At 42.9% G+C, this 24,582-nt stretch overlaps 1 protein-coding gene across 4 annotated transcripts in view; it reads left to right on the top strand.

Annotated features, from left to right (window-relative positions):
• rptor (regulatory associated protein of MTOR, complex 1) overlaps positions 1 to 24,582 on the top strand; it is a 204,413-nt gene that overhangs the window by 106,975 nt on the left and 72,856 nt on the right. For all 4 annotated transcript variants that reach the window (XM_026169798.1, XM_026169801.1, XM_026169800.1 and 1 more), the window contains 2 exons: positions 16,295 to 16,395; positions 19,169 to 19,313. In XM_026169798.1, coding sequence (XP_026025583.1) covers positions 16,295 to 16,395; positions 19,169 to 19,313 — 246 coding nt within the window. The remainder of the gene's footprint in view (positions 1 to 16,294; positions 16,396 to 19,168; positions 19,314 to 24,582) is intronic.

The raw sequence follows: 24,582 nt of genomic DNA, 5'->3' as shown, positions 1-24,582 counted from the left end.
CTTTGCTCTCGTCGCCGTCATTGTCAGCCCTCTCTGTTGTTTTCCATCCTGCAGGTATAATTCCCAGCCTTTGTTTCCTCCTCACAGTTGAAGCAGCAGCAGTTTGGCAGATTTAAAGCTGTGCATTTCTTGCATAAACCTGCGGGTGCCAAACAGCGGAGTGTGGAACATCTCTTGCTCGTAGGCACATACACTGAGATTGATATTAACATTCAATATGGATGTCATATCCAGAGTTTTAGTAGTTTCACAGAACCATCAGCGTGGCTCCTTTTTCAAACCTTAGGTGCGGGGGTAGGGTAAAGTGACACCGATAAACTAAGTTGAGTGAGACTTGGTTTTTGAAGCCGTAAGTAACTTAAAAACGGGCTGTTAAATCTCAGCAGAAAACAGTACATCTCATTGGAAAGCACCTTGAGGTGCTGAAGTTGAAGACTGTGTCAGCAGTCTCTTAATGACATGTCACACTCTGTTTGCTTAAGGTGAGTAATCACTTGTCTTCACCTACTCAGATTATGATTTCTGCCTGTCACTGACAGCCTGTGAGTGCACATCCACACATTACTTCCACATCTCTATTATCTACTGGACTTTAATTAGTTTTTGGATGAGGGTGTACACGGAGAAACTGTGAGCTCGTGTGCTCATTCTTGTCCTGTGTGTCTTTATATTCTTTTTCCTTTTTGTGTGTGTTTTGGTGCTTTGTACACAGCAGCAGTCCCACAGTGACGCAGTTTTCCTTTCCTGTCCAAAACATCATTTTGTTCTTTGGAGAGGATATTTCTAATCCCTCAACTCTGTCAGTGGCTTTCATAGTAGTTTGGTTTCTCAGATTGTAGGGTTTATCCACCTTAAAGGTGATCTAGTCTGCTTTTCCTTTATTATCTTACCTTTAATAGTAGCTGGTTAGTAGGAACAGTAGGTCAGAGGTTCGAATCCCAGCAAGGGTATGTCCCAGGCTAGGCCTCCATGCTACCTCAGTTTTGGGAACAATGGAGATACTGCTCAGAACCCTCAAACTCTCAGGTCTCTGGTAGAGGACCCAAGCTTGACCCAGTAAATCCAATGAGCCTAAAGCTCAAGACTCGGACTGCTCTAAATGCTCCGATTTCAGGAAGTTTTTTCCACTCATGGTGTATGATGTCGATGAGAGTAGATTTACTGCCATGGTCCTCGCAGGCACACAGGTCTGACTGCACCATGTGATGGTTAAATCGTTTGTTTGCAAGCGGCAGCTAATCAGAAGAAAGTTTGCAGAATAGTGAGGGTGGCCTTAAGGGGAGGGGCTAATTGTTGATGCTTCGGCCTGCTCCAGAGAAGACCAAAGGTATGACATAGAAAGACTTTCTCAGGTTGCTTTTTTAATCTTTGATTATTAGTTTTTCTTCCCTTTGTGGTGAACTCTGATGTAGCTTCCTTTGCAGCTCAGGCTCACTCCAGCTTCGATCGCACACATAGCTATAACTACCTACATCAGGTTACCTGCTGTTGATTTTTGGATCACTGCATGCAAAAACAGAATTTACAGGTTCACTATTGACTTGCTTCCCAAGTTTCTGCGAGATTAGTGGGGATTAGTCATAATTCTAACAAGTCTTCTCTCCACAATTTATTTGACATGGTTCTTATTATCTTGACTATAAATCTTTTTGCTTGTTTGTACTTTCTGTCTGATCTTTTCATTTGTACACGCCATTTTTTCCCCCCACTACTCTCTCGTGGATGAGTGTTACAACAGTAATGCCCGAGTACACAACAGCCACAGCTCCTGCGGCACGACTCCCATGGCACGATGGTAAAACCACTAGAGCGATGAAGAACACCTTTGATGAAATAACCTCTTCTTCCATTTCTGTTTCCTTTCTCCCCACTTTCCACCTTCTCAACCACACCAACATTAGTCGCTGGGTTTGACAGTATCCATTCATGCTCTAGCTCTCACGTCCTGTTTGTCTTTCATCACTTGTCTCACCAGAATTATTCTGCAGTAAAGTAGAAAAAGTAATATATGACCTGAATGCTGTAAGGAGAATTTTAGCACCCAGAAACGTCACACTAGTCTGCGTCAGAGATGGCGGTAGGGAAAGCATTTCCCCTCTCGTCTCATTCTGCCGTTAGGCCGCGAGTAAAACACTGAACAGCAACATCAAAGACGTGAAAGGTTAACAATGGTGTGAGAGTCTTTCTGCTAAATCAAAATGAAATTCAAAGTAGTTTCTGTCAAAGACAAAGGCACAATCTTAAAGAATGGACTATGTTGTAGCTTTGATTCCTGTAATGGTCTCTTAGTATGTATAGCCACGGCAAGCAGAGAGAACAAAAAACCTTCAAAGAGAAAAATCCAGGCTGTAGGGTGAACCCGTCACACACATGCCTTCTCTGCTTGACCCTTCATGCTACCTGTCTGCCTCAGAGATGAACACAGCAACAAAGCAGTAAAAGTGGTAAGGGTGCACGGCAGCAAAATGCTGACCTTTTAGTATAGGCTCAACAGATTGCATTGGAGATGTTTTCAACTTGAAACTGTCCTAATTTAAAAAAAAAAAAAAAAAAGAGCTGTAAAATGTGTAATTCATGAGATACGTGACCTTGAGTTGATGCACAACCATGGAATTATTAACAGCAGGCTATTATATGAGGAATAAAACATGATACACAGAAAGACCAGTTTTTTGTTTGTTTTTTTTTAAGATTTCTACATTAATATGACCAAAAGCAACATCTTATTTCCACACATTTACAGGCTCTTGTTTAAAGGGAATACAGTTAGACAGCTGAAGTGAAAATATTAGATTTAACCTCATATGCAATGTTTTTTCTGAAGAGCCGTGCTTTCTCCTCGGTCCTCTGCCATGCACCATCGCTGTCCGCTATGTAGCTGATTGTAAACCTATAGGTATGCACCTTAGCCAATGAGAGGTCTTCAGACACTTACAGGCTACTTTACTGGACTGATCTTTGTTGATTGAGGGTAACTTGGGTCATGAATTCTGTCATGTGTAATCTGGGGGTTTTCGAACCTTTTCCAGCCTGTTGAGCATCTTTATTCTTGAGGCTGTGTTCATGTTCACTCCCTTTTATTTATGCACAACAGAAGTCATCTCAAGGGACTTGCTGTCAGGTAAACACCCTGCAGTATTAGATAGAGAACCTCAATGATCCAGATGTCTTCTATGAGCAAACATTTAGCGACAGTGACGAGGAAGAACGCCCTTTTAACAGGAAAAGAATCTATCAGAACCAGGCTCATGGAGAGGGCTCACCCTCAGCTTGGAGCAGATGTCCCCTAGTTCAGGATAAAAGAATAGGAGAACACACAGAGACCACAAACAACACAGCAGACGACATTCAAAGACGTGCAGCAGTGGCCTATAAACACTTGAAGCCTGAAACAAGAGTGGACTGCATCATGAGCCGGAGCCTGTAGCAGCATAACTCAGGGTCAGCCAATCCAGCCCTAGCATGAGTTGTCAAGATCACATTAAAGCAGGGTGCATACTCACAGAGTTGAGTTTTCATATTCATATTAATGCCGTACTTGTCTTCATTGAGGTTTCAGCAGACCTGAGTGTGACTGGCGAAGGTGTTTGTGTGAATTTAACACAGACGCTGGAAATCCTGATGCTTTAGTAGCTGTTTTGGCTGATTGCATCTCCTGCCTGTAGGACAGAGGGCTAAGTGTTGAGTCAGCTGGTGTCCGTCAAAGTGAAATAACGGATCATCTCTGAGCTCAGTATTTGACGTCATTAGTGACTTCTCTTCATTCAGATAATTCAAACATTCATTTCCACTGCTTTGCAAATTACGCTTGGCTGTATGTTCTGCTGACTTAGGGCGACTATAGGTAGTGACTTTTGTGTTTATCTCATCGCTTCGATCTTGATACTAAATACTAGAAGTCTTAAAGCAGGGGTGTGGGAACTCCAGGCGTCAAGGGCCAGTGTCCTGCAGGTTTTAGATGTCTTTGATCCAACACAGCTGATTTAAAGGCTAAATTACCTCCTCAACTTATCCTGAAGTTCTCCAGATGCCTGATAATGAACTAATTGTTTGATTTAGGTGTGTTGACCCAGGATGATATCTAAAACCTGCAGGACACCGGCCCTCAAGGCCTGGAGTTCCCCACCCCTGCCTTAAAGCTTCCGTTAGATTATGGAGTTCAAATGTGACCCTTGATTAAGAGTCGTACAGATAGTTTTTTTCATCTCAAACTTGCCTTAAATAAATTCTTTCACCTCGTAATATTGAAATGATCAAGCTCTCTGTACTCTGTGCTTGCCCAAAAGGCCATTTCCTCCTTTTATCTTGTTACAAGCCAGACTTTCAACAAGACCACGTTATAGACTGTATATAAAAGATGGCTTTATCCCCCTTACCGTCATTTGTTTGTTCTAATCCTCATTTTCTAACTTTAATGTTAGATTTAAAACCCTTTGTATTGGTTTTGGAGCCAGGACTTAACATATTTAAGACGAGTCTGTTTTACATGTTAAGTGTAACTAAAGCTAGCAAGTAGAGCAGGGCGATATGGCCAAAAATATTTATCACGATATACATTTAAAAATGTGCGATAACGATATAACTGATAAAATATAACTATAAAATTGAAACGAGACAAAATACTTTACAACTCCACAACTTTATTAGTGAAAAAAACCCCATCAATGTATTTTCACTTAAACAAGCAGCTGTTTTTATGCGGATTAAAGTTTAAAAATTTAACAGTGCAAATGCAAATTCCTCCCTGACAGTTTAACCAAGAGGCATTTCCAGTGGAAACTGGCTGACATATCCTCAGCATAACCATGTATAATATCCACAAAACTTAAAAAAAGGATGCACACACACACAATACGGTAATATTATGTTGAGGCACAGTACGTATCACTCCGCGAGGCTTCTTACTACGATAGCCGTAATGCTCCGACAATCCATCAAGCGGTGCGGCTTCGTAGCTTAGCAAAGTTGTACTACAACATTTTTGACAAATTCTCGAGCGCCGTGTACATAAAATCGTTTCGAGGTCAGTAAACACAACCAGAATTCATACATAAGGCACACGGGATTATAAGGGGCACTGTCGTGGCTCAAGAGTTGGGAGTTCGCCTTGTAATCGGAAGGTTGCCGGTTCGAGCCCCGGCTTGGACAGTCTCGGTCGTTGTGTCCTTGGGCAAGACACTTGGTAAATGGTAAATGGCCTGTATTTATATAGCGCTTTACTAGTCCCTAAGGACCCCAAAGCGCTTTACACATCCAGTCATCCACCCATTCACACATACATTCACACACTGGTGATGGCAGCTACATTGTAGCCACAGCCACCCTGGGGCGCACTGACAGAGGCGAGGCTGCCGGACACTGGCGCCACCGGGCCCTCTGACCACCACCAGTAGGCAACGGGTGAAGTGTCTTGCCCAAGGACACAACGACCAAGACTGTCCAAGCCGGGGCTCGAACCAGCAACCTTCCGATTACAAGGCGAACTCCCAACTCTTGAGCCACGATCGCCCGTTGCCTACTGGTGGTGGTCAGAGGGCCCAGTGGCGCCAGTGTCCAGCAGCCTCGCCTCTGTCAGTGCGCCCCAGGGTGACTGTGGCTACAATGTAGCTTGCCATCACGAACGGTATGATATGGCCCAGCCCTACTAGCAAGCCTCCTTAGCAAGCTGCATCTGTAAAATGTACGGATTCAACGCACACACGTTTACCTGATAACTCCTACTAAGTACTTGTTAATATGCCAGGATTTCACTCTCAAACCCTGGAGCACAAACTCTGTGGGTTGTCTCTAACAGGCCACCAAAAATGCTCCAAAAGGCATCAACAGCATGGTCGAGTGCACCCGTTCACTGACTTGAATTAGCAAAATTGACAGTGGTTGGCTGTTGGGCCGCCACAAACAGTGAATGAGCAAATTAGCTGAACTGTAATGTTTTAACATGGGCGTCTATGGTGAATGACTCACTTCTCTATCATTAGAGGAATTGGCTTCATCTTTCAGCCCTGGAGGTTGATGCTCACCTGTTGGGTATAGAATTAAATTAAAACTTTTTGGGATTACGTTACATGGCTTCCCTTCTTTGTCGGTTTACTAACACATCAGCTCTTAGTTGTCCCCACAGCCGCTTAAAAACTAAAGAATATCAGGTGTTTTCCATTTGTGCTCCACAGCGTCATTACCAGAGGAAAAATAGTTTTAAATGACTCTTTAATACTTTCTTCTTGTCTAAGGTACTTGTGCTATCTTTTTTTTTTTTTTTATTTTTTTTTTTTTACTTCTTACACTATATTTATTTTCCTTATTATTTACTCTGATTTTATGCTTTGTTTCTATTACAAATATTAATAAAAATGTTTTTCTATTATCAATCAATCAAAGCTTTATTCGTCACATGCAGGTTGCCCTGCAGTGAAATAGGACCCCCCCCCCCCCCCGACCTTACACATATAGCACAAACATTACATGGGGATACAGGTCAGAGATTGGTAGAATCAGAAAAAAACATTGAAATGTACACTACACTGGGGAAAGTACAAGAGGAAAAAAGAGACCCCTACTCATGCTATGCTTCCATGGTAGGACAGCATGAGAACAGGAAACAAAAAAAACTCCTCTGCACAAGAAGCACATAAATGTCCACAGCACAACATTGTGAAGACATGACAAGCCACAGGGGTGGGTGGGGGTTGAGGAGTAATCCGAAGCGAACACAGCAGCCACCCTGCACAGCGCTACCATTCCAGCGCGGCACACAGACCCGCCGTGCTGCCCCTTCAGGAAACAAGCATCGAAGGCGTTTGGAAGGGAGGGGGGATGAGTGTGTGCTTATCAGCAGTGTTGGGAAGGTTACTTTTAAAATGTATTCCATTACAGAATACAGAATACATGCCCCAAAATGTATTCTGTAACCTATTCCGTTACGTTACTCAATGACAGTAACGTATTCTGAATACTTTGGATTACTTAATATATTGTGGCGAGTTCAGACAAGGAGGAGACGGAGGTATCGTTTGGTCTTGCTTCCCGTGAGCTAGCCAGGGAGCACAGCCGTTTATTACATTTGCAGAAGAACACACTGCCACTAGCTAACTGCTCAGCGCGGCAACCACAACACACATAGGGCGCCCTCTGACCCCGGAAGGACACACCGTCGCAGCGAGAGGGCGTCACCCGTCACCATGGCAACATACACAAAACATAACTGTACAAGCAGAACCCCGAACAGCCCTGACCCGCTACAATATTATCATGCTTTTTACAACAACGTGAATGTACTATTGCTGTGTGATTTATTACTATTACTGAAGGTGCTCAGGAACTTTTACTCCTGCACCATAGAGAGCATCCTGATGGGAAACATCTTAACCTGGTTCGGGAACAGCACCATGCAGGACAGACGAGCTCTACAGAGGGTTGTGCGATCAGCTGAGCGCACCATCCGCTCCGAGCTCCCTGACCTGCACTCAATCTACAGCAGGCGGTGCTGGACCAAGGCCAGGAAGATCGTGAAGGACCTCAGCCATCCCAACAACAGACTGTTCTCTCTGTTGAGGTCAGGAAAGCGATTCCGCTCCCTGAAGACCAACACAGAGAGACTGAGGAGGAGCTTCTTCCCGCAGGCGATACGGTCTCTCAATCACACCACCACACAGTACTGACCCACACATATGGTTCTTACACACACACTGGACTTTCTGGACTTTGGTTTTGCACAACACTGGTCACTATATTCTTCATTTCCGGTTAATACTTGTACAGCTGCTGTTATTGTGTATATATTTATTTATATTTAGATTTCTTCATACATTCTTATATAGTTCTATATTGTGTATTGTGTATTTTGTTGTACAGTTATTTTATTTTCAACTTTAATTTATATATTTATCTTTATCTTATTCTTCCCAGTTAAATTTACCCTTCATTCTAATTTGTGTTGTACAGTTATTTCATTTTTAACCTTAATTTATATTTTATTCCTTCCTAGTTAAATTTACCCTTTTTAATTTTTCATATTTATTTCCTATCTTATTCATAGCCTTTTCCTTTTTTGTTCTCTTTAGGTCACAAGCAGTTGTCCAAGCATTTCACTACATATCGTACTGTGTATGACTGTGTACGTGACAAATAAAATTTGAATTTGATTTGAATTTGATTTGAATTTGATTTGAAGGTCCGCGACTCCGAACTGTAGTAAAGGGACCTCTGACTAATGCTGGGCTCACACTGTGCGATTTTTGGCCCATTTTGAGCCGATTTTTGAGTCGTGCGATCGTTTTGGCGATCGGCCCGATTTTGGCCTTCGTGCGTCGTGCATCGTGTAGTATACGTGAGGTAACGAGAAGCGATTGACACCTCACGACCAGCTCCCGATCATCAATCGCTTGGTCGTGAGGGTGTCACCGCAGTTTGCCACACTGCGCACGCGCAAACACAAATGTCAGCGAAAAAGACGGCGTAGCACGGCAGTGCAGCGTGTGATCTGGACACAAGCGATGGAGGCACAACCTGTAGAACCATCCGAGCCCTTTCGATGTGGCCTCACAAAATTATCACGACCACAACAACCGTGAAAATAGTTGGATCGACACTGCTGCTCAATCACAGCTGCCTGACCAATGTTTTTCATTAGCAATTTAGCAAAGTTGATGGTGGTGGTGTGTCTGTGTGAGTGAAAGACGGAGAGCGAGCGACAGAATTTCTGTTATAACCTTCATTTTTATGGACGCAGTGTGAGCACTCAGGTCGCATCAGAGCATCGGGCCGTATAGTGTGAGACCCTGCATCGTGACCTATGAACTTCTAACCCCTGCGAGTCAATCGTACAGTTTGAGCAGGAGCTGAATCGCGCGACTGAAAAAATCGCACAGTGTAAGCCCAGCATAATACGGCTGGTAGCCGAAAAATAGCTCTACTTTGTTGTGTGGGTCAACTTTTCTTGCGACAGACAGAGAGAGGCGTTGAAAGGCTGCTCCAACGGAACTTGTTGTTTTCGGAGGAAAACACGAACACAGTGTACAGTCGAGTCTTAATAGCTTACTTACAACTGGGCTCGTCAGGCACTCTTCTTGGCTGCAGTGGTTATTATTATATTTACATGCTTCCAGCTCCCGTTTTTGCTCGATGACTGCTCGTACCTTTCCACTCCCCTTTTTCTCCCTCCTAGCGCTCACAGACACATAACGTGTATGGCAGTCCATTCTCCCAGCAGCACGGACTACACTGAACATGATGCTACATTCTTTAGAGCTATGCTTGTAGCATTCTGCCTGTTAGCTTAGCACAACAACAACAACAACAACGAAAAGGCGCTCTCTCACCCAGGAAACACACAGTCGCAGAGAGAGAGCGTCGCCCTGTAACCATGGCAACCGTAACGCTGCCGCCTGGAACAAAAGAACGTAGCTGTCAAACAAAACCCAAACAGTCCTGACCCGCGACAAAATGAAACAGGAAAGTACCCCAGTGTATTCCATTTATTTCAACAAAGTAACTGTATTCTAAATACCACCTTTTTAAACGGTAACTGTAACGGAATACAGTTACTCATATTTTGTATTCTAAATACGTAACGGCGGTACATGTATTCCGTTACTCCCCAACACTGCTTATCAGTGTAAGTGTACGTGTGTGCGTGTCCAGAGTTCAGCGGAGACAGTGTCCTTCGCTCTATCAGGCTAAGTAAACAGTCTGCCAGCCAACCCAGGTGGCCTTCATGGGACGGGAAGAACAGTCATCACACAGTCGTTATCAGGGAGTTGTTTTGGTGGGCTCCAGCCTTGGGCCTGCAGCTGGCGCCGTGGTGTCCGAATGTTGAATATTGTTAATTTCTGTTTTGTGAGCAGCTCGAATTTTAGCACTCTGAGACAGGTCCCTCAACTTCGCGTTGAAGAGCTGCGAGCCTCCCCATGATGGTATCAAACTTCAGTTCCAAGGTGTTGTCAGTCTTTTGATTCTGAGACTTCACAACTGCAGTGATCCGTTCTGCGATGTTTTCCAACTGTCGCTCAAGGGTGTCATTTTGAGCAGGCCTTTCTCTGATGTTTCCCCTCATACGCTCAATGGTGTTGTTTTGAGCCTTCACAGCAGCAGTAAGCGTCTCCAAGGTGTTGACCATATTACGTTCGTTGTGAGAGGTCGCACCTCGTCCCCGCGCTTCGAATCCAGCGGGCAGCCATGTGGGGGTTTGAACAGCCGGTTCCGCTCTCTTATTTCTCCGATAAAGCAGGGCTAGGCCAACGCCGATCAGCATGAACCCTGTTATCATGGTTCCGAATAGGTAGATATCTTCAGCGTCCTCGATCGACAGTCCCGCCAGGCACACGGTCCTCCAGTTCTGCCACCCGTCCATCGTGTAACCGGCAGGGAAAGTCCCTCCAGGGCACTCAGGCTCTCCCGAGCCCCGACTTCTCGTTGAGAAAAGGGTGTCAATAGCACTCAGGGACCAGTTGATCAAATCCATAATTCTCTTTTAGGTTTAGAGAACGACAGTGAGAGGCTGTTCCAGGGAAAGTAATGCACGCAAGACAAGACAAGGACATAGATGCTAAGCAGGGAAGATAAGGGTGAGGAGGAGAGGAGAAAGTGCGACCGGCTTCGCTGAGAGCTGAGAGCTGTCCTCTGTGTGTCGTGTACGGTCTGTTTGTTTGTTATTTATAACGATTTAATGTTGACTGTACGATGCCAGTGTGTCCTGTAAAGAACTAAATAACTAAGTTTTCAAAAATACTAGACAAACATTAGTGATGGCGACTAGTCAGCCGGCTCGGTGGTATCCTAGCAACAACAATACCTAAATCACACCTGGTGGTTTTTCTTTGTAGGCTCCAACAGAGAGAACCAGGACAGCTTGTTATTTTTCAGCCTTTTAAAACGTGTCTTGCGTAATTGGTTACAAATAGTATTCAAAGCAGCCTTTTTTTAATCCTCTTTGTCATCTTTTTGCCGAGTCCTGCTTGGACACGTGGGCATGAGCATGTGTTGCACTCGCTGACCACTCACTGGGCTCGTATTCTCACCTTTAAAGGTCATCCGCAGTTGGAAACAATGCACGTTACACTCATCGCTCCTGAGATGTTACAAACATTTGTGGTGAAATGAATTCCACATAATGGCGGCGTCGAGTAGTTGCATGTTGTTGGTTTGTTTATTAATTTGATCATTCCTCTGTTTTTGCTCCATCTGTGCACCCTTCTGTCTCTGCTTCCCACATACATCCAACACACATTCTGGCTGCATCCAGTCACAATAGGCTCTTGCATAAGGAGTCACGAAGCACAGCGCATGTGGATTTTACGTGCTCGGTATGTCTCATGCTACGGCGTCTTTCATCGCTCATCAGTTCTCTTTTATCTCACGTGGGGGTCACATAACTGTCGTAGGTTGATCCATATTCACAGCGAGACTCCCCCCGGTGTGCAGAGCCAGCCCCCCCAACCCCTCCGAGCGTCTGACACCGTCTGTGTGGCACTCACTGGGGAGTCCCTGAAGTTAGACTCCAATATTGAAGAAATCATATCGCTGAAAATGGCACCTCAGCCTTTAAAATACATTAATTGATCCCGTAAGGGAATACTTGGTGCACTCGCTGCACAGAGATATCAGAGAGGAGCTACATGGCAGCTGCCCTCGGGGTGCGTGCCTTTTCTCTTTAGATAAGATCAACAGCTTATTCCTTTTACAGAGGATTTTATGACCCTGCTCACATCCAGAAGCTTGTTTTCAGACATGCTGAGGATGGATTGGTGTTGGGCGTTTGGTGCATCAGTGGTATAAAAACAAAATCTGTCATTGGGCCTTATTCTGCCCAATGATACCAGAGAACTATGGTTTAAAGAGAAAGACCAAGAGATGGTTTTCATCCCCCCTTTTACCCCTTTAAATATAAGTAAATACATTTTTTAAATCTTTTTTGGCTTATATTTCAGACGTTATACTGTTTGCTAGTCTTGGAATACCCACTGGAGCTTATAGGCAGCTTTGCAGGGAGGTTTGTTGTGATCTGCGCAGCCTTAGTCACAATTCAGCCTTTCATGATTTTCTCTTTTTTAACTTCGACATTTCAGTTTGTTTCATGTGTGTCTGACCTCTCGTCTTCAAGCCTCTGGTGGTTTGGAAAGCAGATGAGTTCATCAGTATGACTAGCGCAAACTTTGATGTTTCATCAAGTGCCTCAACAAACAAACTATATCACTGATTAATGATGCTCATTCACAGTACAGCCTGATAAGATCCATGTGCGTTCTCACATAAAACAAGCGCATCAGTATAAAAATGATATACAAAATACCGTAGTACAGCAAAACACCAGAAAATGTGAAGAAATGACAGGTTTTGATCGATGACACAAGCCTCAAAGCCTCAGAGGGCATTTTTCCAGGCCGTTCAGTGAGCTATCCATCTATCTGTTCATCCGTCCACCAGTGCAATGTCTTTTTCTGTCCCCAAATATATTATATTGGATACTAAGCAAGGATATGAACTGCTGAGTGTTCATCCTTACTGCTGACTTGCCAAACATCTTTGGCAAGCACTCAAAGTGCTCAGGAGCTGGCCGGCCCTCATGGTTATACAGTTGGCTTGTACCTGCCAGGAGCTTCACAGCTTCCATTATCTGTCACTTAGAGGAAGAGAGGGGAGGTTTAGGTCAGAAAAAGTTCACACGCTCTGTGTATTAAAAAGTACTTTGTTGGCGATTCTAAATAGCTTAAAATGCTGCTGCGGGACTTTATTGCTGATGCTTTATAGTGAATGGAATCAAGTGTTTACCACTGAGGTGGCTGTGTGTTATATATGTTGTCATTTTTTGACCGGTAATGGTTCTGTGTAGAGACATCTTGGTTCTTGACAGTGCTGTAGTGCACCAACTAACGATTATAAAATCAGGCTGGAAACAATAACGTTAGGGAGTGACTGTCGGTGATGACACAACGTGATCAAATTGGGCGAGCGCACTTCTGGATGTCAGTGTTGTGCAATTACTGTAACCGATTTCTGAGCCAATCATTACCGAGCCTCCATTATTTATTCACCAAAACTTGTTTCCCTCTCATTTTATACATTATTAAAGAAGCCAAAACCACTTCTGGTTTACAGTTATGTTTTGATCTTGCAAGTTTATTATCTCATTATCTCAGGATAACATAGTTTTTGTGTCCTCATAGCAAGTTCATCGTCAGAGTTGTCTCACACAGGAAAAGTTCATTTTCATGTTGGTTTGAAAACTTCACTCAGAAAGGATGGAGAGCAGCTGTTCTCGAACTTGTTGGCCTGCATTTGTTTTTGTTGTCTTTCTTTATATTTATTATTGCAGAAAACATCATAAACAATTAATCATCTTCTAACCATGGTAAATACAGTCCTGATTTTCTAGATATGAAGCAACATGTACCTTTTAACCATTTTGGTCTAACAAACCAAAATCACTGATAATAATTCAGAAATATTGCAATTTCTTCCCCCAAAAGGTTTGCACGTCTATTTTTTAACACATTTTTAGCATAACTGAAGAATTCATATGATAATTACGACCAAATTCTATATGAATGTTTACGATAATAATGATTACATTTCCAAAATGTCAAAGTTCAAGCAATCAGTCCCTTCAGTTCAGTTGAGTGTTGTTGAAAGAGTAATCTTTATAGGAACAAATCTGAACGTTTGATGTTTTAAATCATATCCATACTCAAACAGGTTTTCAGCTTTGTTTGCTGCAGTGATCAAGGTCGTGCAGGCTCTTAACAGTGTTTTCCTGCATTTATCTTTCCTGTACATTTGTCATTAATTTAAAATATATTTCTTTATTCGGGCTCAAATGGCTCACACTAACTGTAATGCCTCTGAGGCAGCTAATGTTTGCCCATTCTCCTAGTTTCCCTCATTGCTTTTAATAGTGCTCATTAAAAGGCAGACGGGTAGGTGTTGTAAAGGTAATTTTCTTGGTTTTGCTACGGCGATTACTGTCGGGGCGTCTTGTTCTCTTTCAGCAGCACATTCTCAAGCTCTCATTTCCACGGTGCTGGTCATGGAATAACCGTCTTTAAGTATGATGTACAGTTCATGGGTTTACACATGTCAAGTCACTGTGGCGCAAACGCACAGCTGTGTGAATAATGCAATAATGTCAGACAGGAGCCAAATGCTGGATTTCTGTAGCAAGATGTGATTCATAGAAATTACATTATAGTCGGATTTCCTGGTGAGCAATTTTAAGCCCTGAGAAAACTCCACTCGGTCATTTTCATGAGGTTTGGTCTGAAGATAATCTGTGCTAGATTGATGAACCTGATTAAAATCTGGCACTTTTACTGTATGGCGCATAAGTCATGAGCCAACCCATTGTTGTTTTGCAAGGAAAATGTGAAATATGTATAGTAGTCAGCGAAACATGCAAAAATGAATGGAAGTTTGTGCAATTCTAAAAATCTTGAAAGTCAGTATTTGGTATGACCAAGAAATTCCCAGAAGTAGGAACATTCAGGAACATTCATCCAAGCTTTTTGAAGTGCAACCAAAGCTTTTCTTTGTGTGTTGGCTGCGTTTTGTTCCACTCTGTTAAGATGATGCCACACTGCTTCAATAATGTTGAGGTCCAGACTCTCGAGAGGAAAATCTATTATTGATGGTGTTCTGCTGTGTGATCTTATATCCAGGTATGCTTTTACTGCAGTGGCCACGTGTTAAAATACATTGCAAATCAGACACTTCCCAGATGGTATTACATGGTGTATCAAAGGCTGTGTTCGTATTTCCTACGTCTGATAAGATCTCCATCACCACTGACTGAAATCCTCTCCAATCCACTCTTGTACCAGACTTCCAGGAACTTTCAGCTGTTTGTTTTACAGGTGGATTTTAGCGTGAGATGAGGATTTTAGTGAAGCACCACTGATAATGACACGAGCCTTTTAGTAAACGTATTCAGTACTAAGCAGTGAAGCAGCTGTCTATGATTGATTTTTAGAGATAAAGGTTAACAATGTCCTTCCGGCCTTTTTGATTTAAACCAACGATGAAAAACGAAAAGGTTAAAATGGTTTTAATAACAGAGGTATATAAAGTCGTCGATATTTTTTATCATCTTCTCCAGTGGTGATAACAAATAGTCACGGGTCAGATGAGTTGCCCGGGTATTGATTATGTCAGAGGTATGTGTTGCTGGTCATTTTGGCGGCTGATCCTTTGCAAGTCGTCAGCTTACAAATTGCAGTAATAATTGGTGGATTTACACAACATCACCAAGGTTGCAGAGGAGAAAAGAGTACCTTGTTATTGGAAAGTACTTCTGGGTGCTCTTCCAGTCCACTCTCCTACTCTTAGCCACCAACCATCGAAAATTTGATGAACTCCTGCTTTGTTTTCTGAACTGAGTGGTTTCCCAAAAGGTTGATTCTGTTCACCTGACATAACGTTTTTATTTGGGGGGGAAACGTTTCGTCACTCATCCAGGTGACCAGAATCAAGCTTTTTGGGATTTACTTACCTGGATGATTGAGCATGCATCAAGACAGCCGAGTGGTTTCTGTCATATTTCGGGGTCAAATTGATTGGGTGTGCAGCATTGGTTAGTGAGGGCGATATCTGCCTTTACAGCATACCAGGGCCACCCTTGGAAAAACCAAAAACCTGTTCTGATGGTTGTCAAATTTCTTCTTTGTTCTTTTTTTTGTGCGGAAAAGAAAGAAGAATAACAAAGCACCCAGTTCTTAGAGGGATATGGTGACTTTATTCATGGGACATGGGGTTACACCAGTTGCCCACACGCTCGCTCCACTTTGAGAGAGTTGAGGTTGCTCTCATGCCAGAAAAGCTGAGGGATCTGATTAGGTGGTCATTCCTACAAACATATGTAGCCGCCCCAAGCTGCTGCAGTGGAACACAAATCTTAATTACTGTTGACAATGACAGATGCACGCACAAATTGATTTGTGATTAACTTGATTAAAAAGTCCACTTGGAGTTTATTACGCGACGACTGCAACCTGAAGCCTTTTGCACGTGGCTCTCACATATGATCTGAGCTAAACAGTGCATGTATCTTTGATGTCGCTCTGTGTCTCGGGTCTTGTGCTCACAGGGTTACAGTATGTGTTCTGCACACAAGTGTATGAGTGCACACATATCCTGCCTCCCATTTCTTTTCGGCCTCTGAGTAAGCACCTAAGTGCAAATGTAAATTTCTTCAGATGTGTTGTGATGATAGTACTGAGCAGTTGCCACTTTGTCCTCTGAGTAAACTATTCGACATACAGTGAGCGCGGCTGACACAGCCATCTGTGTTGTGTTGTGTGTGTTGCAGGATCCCTGGCAGGCTCAATGACAGACGCACTCCCCTCGGAGAGCTCAACTGGATCTTCACAGCCATCACCGACACGATCGCCTGGAATGTTCTGCCCAGAGGTGAGGCGCTCACACGCAGGCACACAGTTTTGTTTAACAGTCGTGAGCAAGCTGTTCTCACCAAAATAATGTACCTTAAAAGATCTTAAGAAAGACATTAGTTGGGTTAGAAATAGTTTTCTTATGATGGAAAGTGAGTGCATCCCAAATTAAACTCATCTCAACTTCCAAAACAAATGTTGGGAATGAAAGACACTGGGAAAATATCACAGCCTGGAAAGCACACTAAAAAATAAACCATCAGCTAAAAAACCTCAGCGAGCTTTAGAGGTGCACATCTGTGATTTCTCTGTGGACATCAAACTTAGTGTTTCAGTCCAGGTCAGGTTTTATGAAAATCTTGTGAATGCGAGAGGCTGAGAAGTCAGTGTGGCTGAAGAGTGCCACTGATGGTTGCCAGTGTTTTGCTAGATACGGCAAAAATGAGCCGAGGTTTCTGAGCGACAGCATCTGCTGCAAACCAGCTAAACTGTGCACAGTAATGGATTTTTCTGGGGTTAACCCGCCTGTCTGCTGAGGTCTAATTAAATAGGGAAACCTAAACCAGGGTTAATCCCAGTGGAGACTTTGAGTCCAGTGACTGCTGTCTGATGGTGATTCTGGATGTTTTGGCTCTACATGGGAAGCCGAGCTGCTTGTAGCAGAGACGCAATGCGTTTCCTGACATTTAGAGCTGGTGTAGGAGCAGGTTTATGGTACTCTGTGTGAGTTTCGAAGCTATAAATCGGATGACCATGCCTGGTGCAACTCGTTCTCCTTCAGATCTGGTCAGCCTCATTTCACGAACAGCTCTTTCTTTAAGAGGGTATAAATACTCATAATTTCCATAACGTACTTGTGCCAGGGTGCCGTCACAGAGCACATGAAAAAGCCAGAATTTGCTTTTGGCCATGTCATCATAGTCCTTGCTCACTGCCCATCCCACTCACCAGATTGCGCCCCCTCTGACTTCATCCTCTTCTCCAAAAAGAAATTAAAGGTAAAGCGTTGACATTTTCCAGCAATTAGCAGAAGCAGTGAAGTGACTGTAGTGGTGTCCAAGGTGACTTCCTTGACCTTGGTTTAGTTTTTGTTTGTTTTTCTTTTTTTCAGTCAAAATATATGAACTAATACAATAAACAGATTGAACAGATACTCTTGCTTAACAACCCACAATAACAGTTAGTTTAAGCTAAAATACAAGTCAGTTCTAATCCAGAAATGAAATGGATAAATCTGGATGAGTGGCTGGAAGTTCTGCTTATTTGCTTCTATTTAATGTTTGTTTTGCACATTATGTCATTGTTCCATCACTTATGCACTTACGGGCTGCTGTATGTGCCCTGGTGCTTTTTTCTTTTCATTTTAATGCATATGGTTTAAGTTGCCAGAAGATAAAGATCAGCCAATTAAATCAAATCTGGCATATTTCCGTCAATGTCAATATCCATTTTTGAAAATGAACATAAATCAAACCATTGTTGTATTTCTCTATTTAGGGGCAATGAAGCCTTATAACATATTTATATCACAATAAATTATGAAAAAGAAGGTAAGAGTTTAATTTCTTCTAAAATGATTAGAGAAGCAAACATGCAGGAACATGAGGAACATGAGGCGCGCTGCAATCTTTAGTTGAACATGTTTGGGCAGTGATTAAAAATGAAATGACCCCATGTGTTTCAGTTCTCAGGGAGCTCAAATTAGGGCACCTAATAAAAACTGCGCAGTAGTGACGCATCAGCAGTGCTAAAACTTTGAGAACGTCCCCAGTGGTAGAAAATAGTGAAGCTGTTTTCTATAAAATGCCAAAAGTGCAGTACGTGCAGGTTGGCTGCTCAAATTGAGATTAATTGTGTTTGGAGCGTCTAGCAGAGTAATTGGGGACATCATTTAAACATAATTTGGCAGACATAAAAACCCGTATACACACACACACACACACACACACACACACGTAGCAAAACTCCTGCTTACAACACACAGCGCTGCCATTAGCCGTTACCCTCAAGCTCAGCCTCCCCAGATAAAAACGCACACAATTTCCTTTTTTTCTACATGTTGTTACAGTTTGCATGCATCGCACGCAGATTCCCTCATTGGCCACCTGTCTGTTGAATGCAACACACATCCACACAGAGGAGGGCTCAGACTCTCATGAGACAAACTGTATCCCAGCTAGAATAGCAATGTGACAAGGCTGATGGCTGCAGAAGCCTTTTAAACCCTCGGGGCTCTGCTGTTAATGAAGCATCTCGCATCAGAAAGAATCCCTGTAATGAAGGCACTGCACACCTAATCCAAATCTCTCTCTCTCTCTCTCACACACACACACACACACACACACACACACACACACACACACACACACACACACACACACACACACACACACACAATGACACTTCAGTGTTTAAACAGCCCAACACTAGCAGTGGGCACAGAAGCTGTCAGACAGTGTCTCGTAAAATATCCCCAACACACAAGCGAAGTAATCATAATCATAAGCTAAGAGATTGCCATGGGATTGGCCTGGCCCCATTACAGTGAATTGGTGAATACACTAATGAGTTGACGAAAACGTGACTGCGACACGGCTTAAATCTGCATTTTCCTGCCCTTTATATTCTCTATGCATACAAACAAAGTAGCCCATTTTTCTCTAAAGTAGTCGCCTCGCTCTAGTTAAGCTTCTTTTTGTTTATCGAGTCTTTCAGGCCCCCGTTTCCTCCCACATGCAAACTTATCTCTGTGTTCACTTAAATCATTTGATGTTCCCTTTCTCTTTCTGCAGATTTGTTCCAGAAGTTGTTTCGTCAGGACCTGCTGGTGGCCAGCTTGTTTCGCAATTTTCTGTTAGCAGAGAGGATAATGAGGTCATACAACTGCACACCAGTCAGCAGCCCCCGCCTGCCCCCTACATACATGCACGCCATGTGGTAAGACGCACACAAACGGAGCTCGGGGCTCACTTTCACGCACACCGGTAACACAGATGTCCACAGCTTTGCAAAGCAGAAGGCAAGAGTACGAGGGAGAGTCATCCTTGAGGCTTTGCTGTTTGTTCAGGCGCACTGCAGTTGGAGTTTGAACAGACTTTCTAACAAACACACGTTATGATTAGAGAGCAGACAGTGTTGCCTTTTTTATGTGTGCCTGTTTAATGATTGTTAGTGTGGGGATATTAAAAAAGGCCATGAGTCTGGCATCTTATGCACAAAAGGAAAAATCTGCCTCAGGGCTCAATTGTTCTAAAGTTATGGGTTTGATTGTTAAATGTTAAATGTCTGAAACTGTTTTCCATCAGGAATTACTTTGCGTCTTTCTGACCATTTAGTTTGGTTTTGCAATTCCTCATTTTACCAAAGCAATTAGGATAAACACTTTGAATGCAGTGAGATATTTCTGGGAGTTTAACTGCACTTGTAGAGAGTTTATGGAGCTCTCATTCAACTTCATCTTTGTGCATTCAGTAGACGTTTTCAAGAGTAATCCAGTCAGAAGAAGCGACCTGAGAGCGTGACACCAGAGCTGATCGTGCTCACGCATGACAGTGTTTGTTTTACTACCGGATGCACTGCAGCCTGTTTTACCCGTGTCGCAGAAACAGCTCTGTGCTCTGTCTGAAAACAGAAGCAGGAGAAGGTGCACAGTAGCTGAGCATCTGTATGTGCAGCAGTGTGACCAAGAGCGTTGCTGTCACTCTAGTCTATAAGCAAAAACAGGACAGGGTGCGTCAGGGTCTGCGTAAAAATGTAGACCCATCTGTGTAACTACAGTTACTACAACATATTAAAAGTGCCTTATTTACTCTCACAACCTCTAAATATAATGTTGAAGTGTAAGCCAAAACACGTAGGTGTCTTTATTTGCTGCTTCTCTGGAGCATATGCACGCTCTTCATTTATACTAAGTTTAGTTTCCACGAATCTTGTTTCTCATTTATCTTTGCATGTTGACAGTTTCCAGTTTGGCTCCATGTGCTGCTCTCTCCCACATGGCAGAGGCACACAGCTGCCTTCACCAGGGGCGGGGCAAAGTCTGTGTTTATGTTGATTGACTGGTAATTTTCACAGTATACCTGTAATACCAGTAACAAAGCAGGAAAGTGTGTTCTGATATGGAAAAGTACTTGTATACTCTATGTATATCTTTATGATTCACAAATACACCTTTGCATATGAAGTCTTTTTGCTGCTCACGCGAGGGGGTCGCACAGCGGCCTGCCTGCCTCCATCTCATCCTTATTCCCGACCATGTTCTTCTGTCACACCATCTGTCCTCCTTCACTACATCCATGAATGTTCTCTGTAGCCTTCCTCTTTTCTTCTCCTCGGCAAATGTGTGTGTTTTTAAATAGAAAATTCTTTATCTTTGCATCAGGACGGTCGAACACTAAAACTTATGTCTAAACGCTTAAAACTTAAGCCTCAGTTTTTAAACTGGGTCGATGGGTGAAGCTGAGGGAGTTATCACCTATCACAAGATGCACGTTGCATCTGCAATCCAAACAAAACCTGTTTGGGTGTCTTTTAGTCCACCCAAGTGCTGAACATTCCCTTCTTTAACAGCAGGCCTGGCCTTTATTATGAATTAAAATTGTGAGGAATTAAATCAAAACGGGCAATTGGCCACCTGTGTGTTTGTCCTGACTGGGTTGTTTACACATGGAGGCCAGAACTGTTGTTTGTAGCATGCTGTAAGCATGTTAGCATGTATCTGCTGTAAAACTGAGTGTCGGCCTCAAGTGGTCATTTGAGGAACTGCAGTTATTTTCCTCTTTTGTTTCGTGGCATGAGAAGAGTGTTTGCTCTTCTCATGCTCACTTTGTCTGCGCACTACAGAACCTTGTTGCTGTAGCCTGATGTGGTGACTGTGCGGACGAGCGTCATTTAAAACAAAGAACAGATGACTCTGCATGGTCATTTCTCATCTCTGTCATTTTACTTGGTAGGAGCGTCACTGCTGAAACCCTTCTGTGCCTCAGATCTATTTTGTAGTCAACATAAATGCAGTGCAGAGACGAGACAGGTTGGATTTAGAGTAAAAGTGCTGCCGTTTCTTTTCCCACCCACTCACATTAACCTGCAGCCAAATGCGTCCACCTTTTGACTGAAAGCAACGAAAAAGCACTTGTCCTCTGGGGGATGTTAAAAGACTTTGTGGGACGTCTTTATCTGTGTCAGCCATGGCAGATTTAGTTTAAAAGCAGCCACACCACAAAAATAAACCGGGGGAAAAACAAAAAACCTTTTTGAATTATTTAATAACACAAAATAAGAGTTTAAAGGTTTTACTTATACTCACACAGTTTGGGACTGACAAGTTTCTGCATCATTTTACTGATTTATTAGTCATGTGTTCTCGTAACTACACTTGTAAACACAGAGACGAGCTTTTAAAGTCTTTTAGGCATTGCTAGGAACATTATCCCATCGTCTATCTTGCTTTACTTACACCAACACTTCTCCCACTATCTATTGTTTCTCCTCTTGGTCTTCTATAAATGCCTCCCTCCATCTCTCCCACTCATTATCTGGCTTGTGTTTGGGAAAAAAATCTCTCACTCTCATTGCCTCGAGGAGTGACTTGTTGTGTAACAGCCTGGCATCACTTATTGTAAAGAATACTGCTCTTTACTGAAGCAGTAGCCTTTCATTCTCATGCCTACCCACTTTTTTTTTTTTAGATTGTGGGTACATTACAGTTTACCGCCAAAGAAATGAAGAGTATCACTTTGTTTCACAGCAGCACATGCAGTATTAAACACGACAGATTAACAGCAGAGAGGCGCTTTAAGAGTGCAGAAAACTAAACCGAATGGACAATGAAAAAGGGACGTGCTGGAGATATAAGGCTGGTGGAAAAATAAAAGTTTGGATGAACATAGATGGGAAAGGAAGGGAAACATAGAGGAGGAATTAAGCAGTTTGGGTGCTCGTTGATCGATGTTGGTGCCTGAACACCAACAGCAATTGTTATTCAGATGGAGGAGATGGGAGAGAGCAGATAAACCCCAGGTTGATTGCTCCCTCGTGGGCAGTTTTAGTGTGGGAGTGTGCGTGGGTGTGTGTCTGCTTTATATCTGCGCTCCTGTTTGCGCGTTGCTGCACCACTCTCTGCAGGCAATGCACTCGCACACACAAAAAGAGCTTAGTCAGCGCCAACTGGTCCCCTGCTCTGTCCCCTCATCGCACACAGACGGGCTTTGGTGTGATGAGTTACTCATTCGGATTCGCAGACATCATCCAAGTTAATGCTGTCATCCTAAACAGTGCAGCAGCCTCCTCCCCGTGAGTGTGTCCTCGCTGATAGCACTGCTCTATCTGCTGGTTTCCACACCATTGGGTTACATAAACACCAGCAGGGATGGAGATTTGTTGGCAATGTGTGCACACAGATTGTAATCCCAGTACTTGACGTTATGAAACCGAGAAAACACGTTTAATTCAGAGCGATTTTTTTTATAATATTAACATCATATGTCCAAAAATAAGGCTCTCACAGCTCTGTCAGCGCCAATGGATCTATTAATGATTACCATAACTCTGAAGGATGCTCCAGCAGCGTCTTCCCTCCTGTACTTGTAGAAGTTTTACTTTTTGTACCATATCAAGAAACAAACTGTATCTAAAACCAACAATAATTGTTCTCCAAAACTAAGGAAAGCAGCTCGTATAACAACATCAGTAGCAGTCACACATGGCCACATTTTTTTAAACAATGTCTTTTTATTAAGAGTTTTTTTTTTATACATATGGACAAAAAGAGAAGAAAGGGATTACAGATGGTCTGTACATTCGGGGTAATCAGCCCGTACATTTAAGGCTGTGAAATAAAAGAAGAAGAAAAGAGAGAAACATAACTTAATCCCTGCAAAATAATCCCACCCAGGTCACTGCCCTGTACACTGTATTTCCACACCTGACATAAGAGAGTTTGCTGAAAAATTCTTATAGATTTTGAAATGCATGAAGGAAAGGACCCCACATGCTTTGATTTTTCCCAGTAGAGTTCTGGAGTAAATGTCTGATTTTTTTTTTTTTTTTTTTCCCAGTTTTAGACATGACATGAGGTCATATAACCACTGTTGGGAGGGGCAGCATCCCGCCACCTCCGTAGGATTGCCCTCCTAGCCAACAGGGAACAGAATGATAACGCCTGTCTTTTAGAGGCCTTTAGAAGCAAATATGATCACATTTAAAGAAGCATTTTAAAACGAGTTTTAAAGTTGCTGTATGGCAAACGGATCATTACATTAAGTAACAGCACTACAAGTAATATATAGTTTTAAGTTACAGTGGAGAAAGAAGCGGTTTCCACTAAGTGGGGAACTTCTTAGCAGCAGTGCAGTCACAGTATGATGTGACCCTGAAAAAATTGCAGTTTGCACTGAATCTAGATGGAGTCATAGGAGTGCCAGTGTTGATGATAAGCATGAAATTGAAAGTGTTAAGGATACACATACTATAATACTGCAAACAGTCCAACTCGGGTATAATGAAGGTCACTGACTCACTTTCTAGTTTGTTGAATCTTCTTTCTTCAGTAGCTGCACACCATCTACTCACTTTATGGCTAACTAAAGTAAGCTCATTCCCTCCTCTGTTGTTGCACTGGCCTGTGCCTGTGATATCACATCTCCAGTGTGGTTTTTGTCCCTCCCTTCACATGACTTCATATTACATGTTAGTCTGCACAACCTGCTTGGGTGGTCAGTAGAAGTAATTCAATTAAAAATGCTCCAAAAAGCATCAGCAGCACAAAACAGAGCAGAGGTCTAATTCAGTGATGAGCGACGATGAGGCCCAGCCGACACCGGTCGACTCCTTATGTCAGGACGACTGTCAGTCAAGGCTGGATATGAGTTATTAAAAAAGGGGATAAGCTGCCCACTGAGACCAAACCTTTTCTTTGTATCAGACTATAAAAAGGCTTTTTATCAAATCAAAATCAAATCACTTTTATTGTCACATCACATGTGCAGGCACACTGGCACAGCACATGCGAGTGAAATTCTTGTGTGCGAGCCCCACAAGCAACAGAGATGTGCAAACACAACAACACAAACGAGCAAAATACAAGAATGGCCAACCTGAAACTAATAAATATATGTACAATATATAATAGTGTATGCATTTCTGGATGTGTATACTAAATATTTTCCTACGTGTGTGTGTGTGTGTGTGTGTGTGTGTGTGTGTGTGT

The sequence above is a fragment of the Astatotilapia calliptera genome, chromosome 6 (genome assembly GCF_900246225.1).
Source record: "Astatotilapia calliptera chromosome 6, fAstCal1.2, whole genome shotgun sequence".
Classification (NCBI taxonomy): Eukaryota; Metazoa; Chordata; class Actinopteri; order Cichliformes; family Cichlidae; genus Astatotilapia; species Astatotilapia calliptera.
The sequence above is the reverse complement of the archived record's forward strand: the minus strand, read 5'-3'. Positions and strand labels throughout refer to the sequence as shown.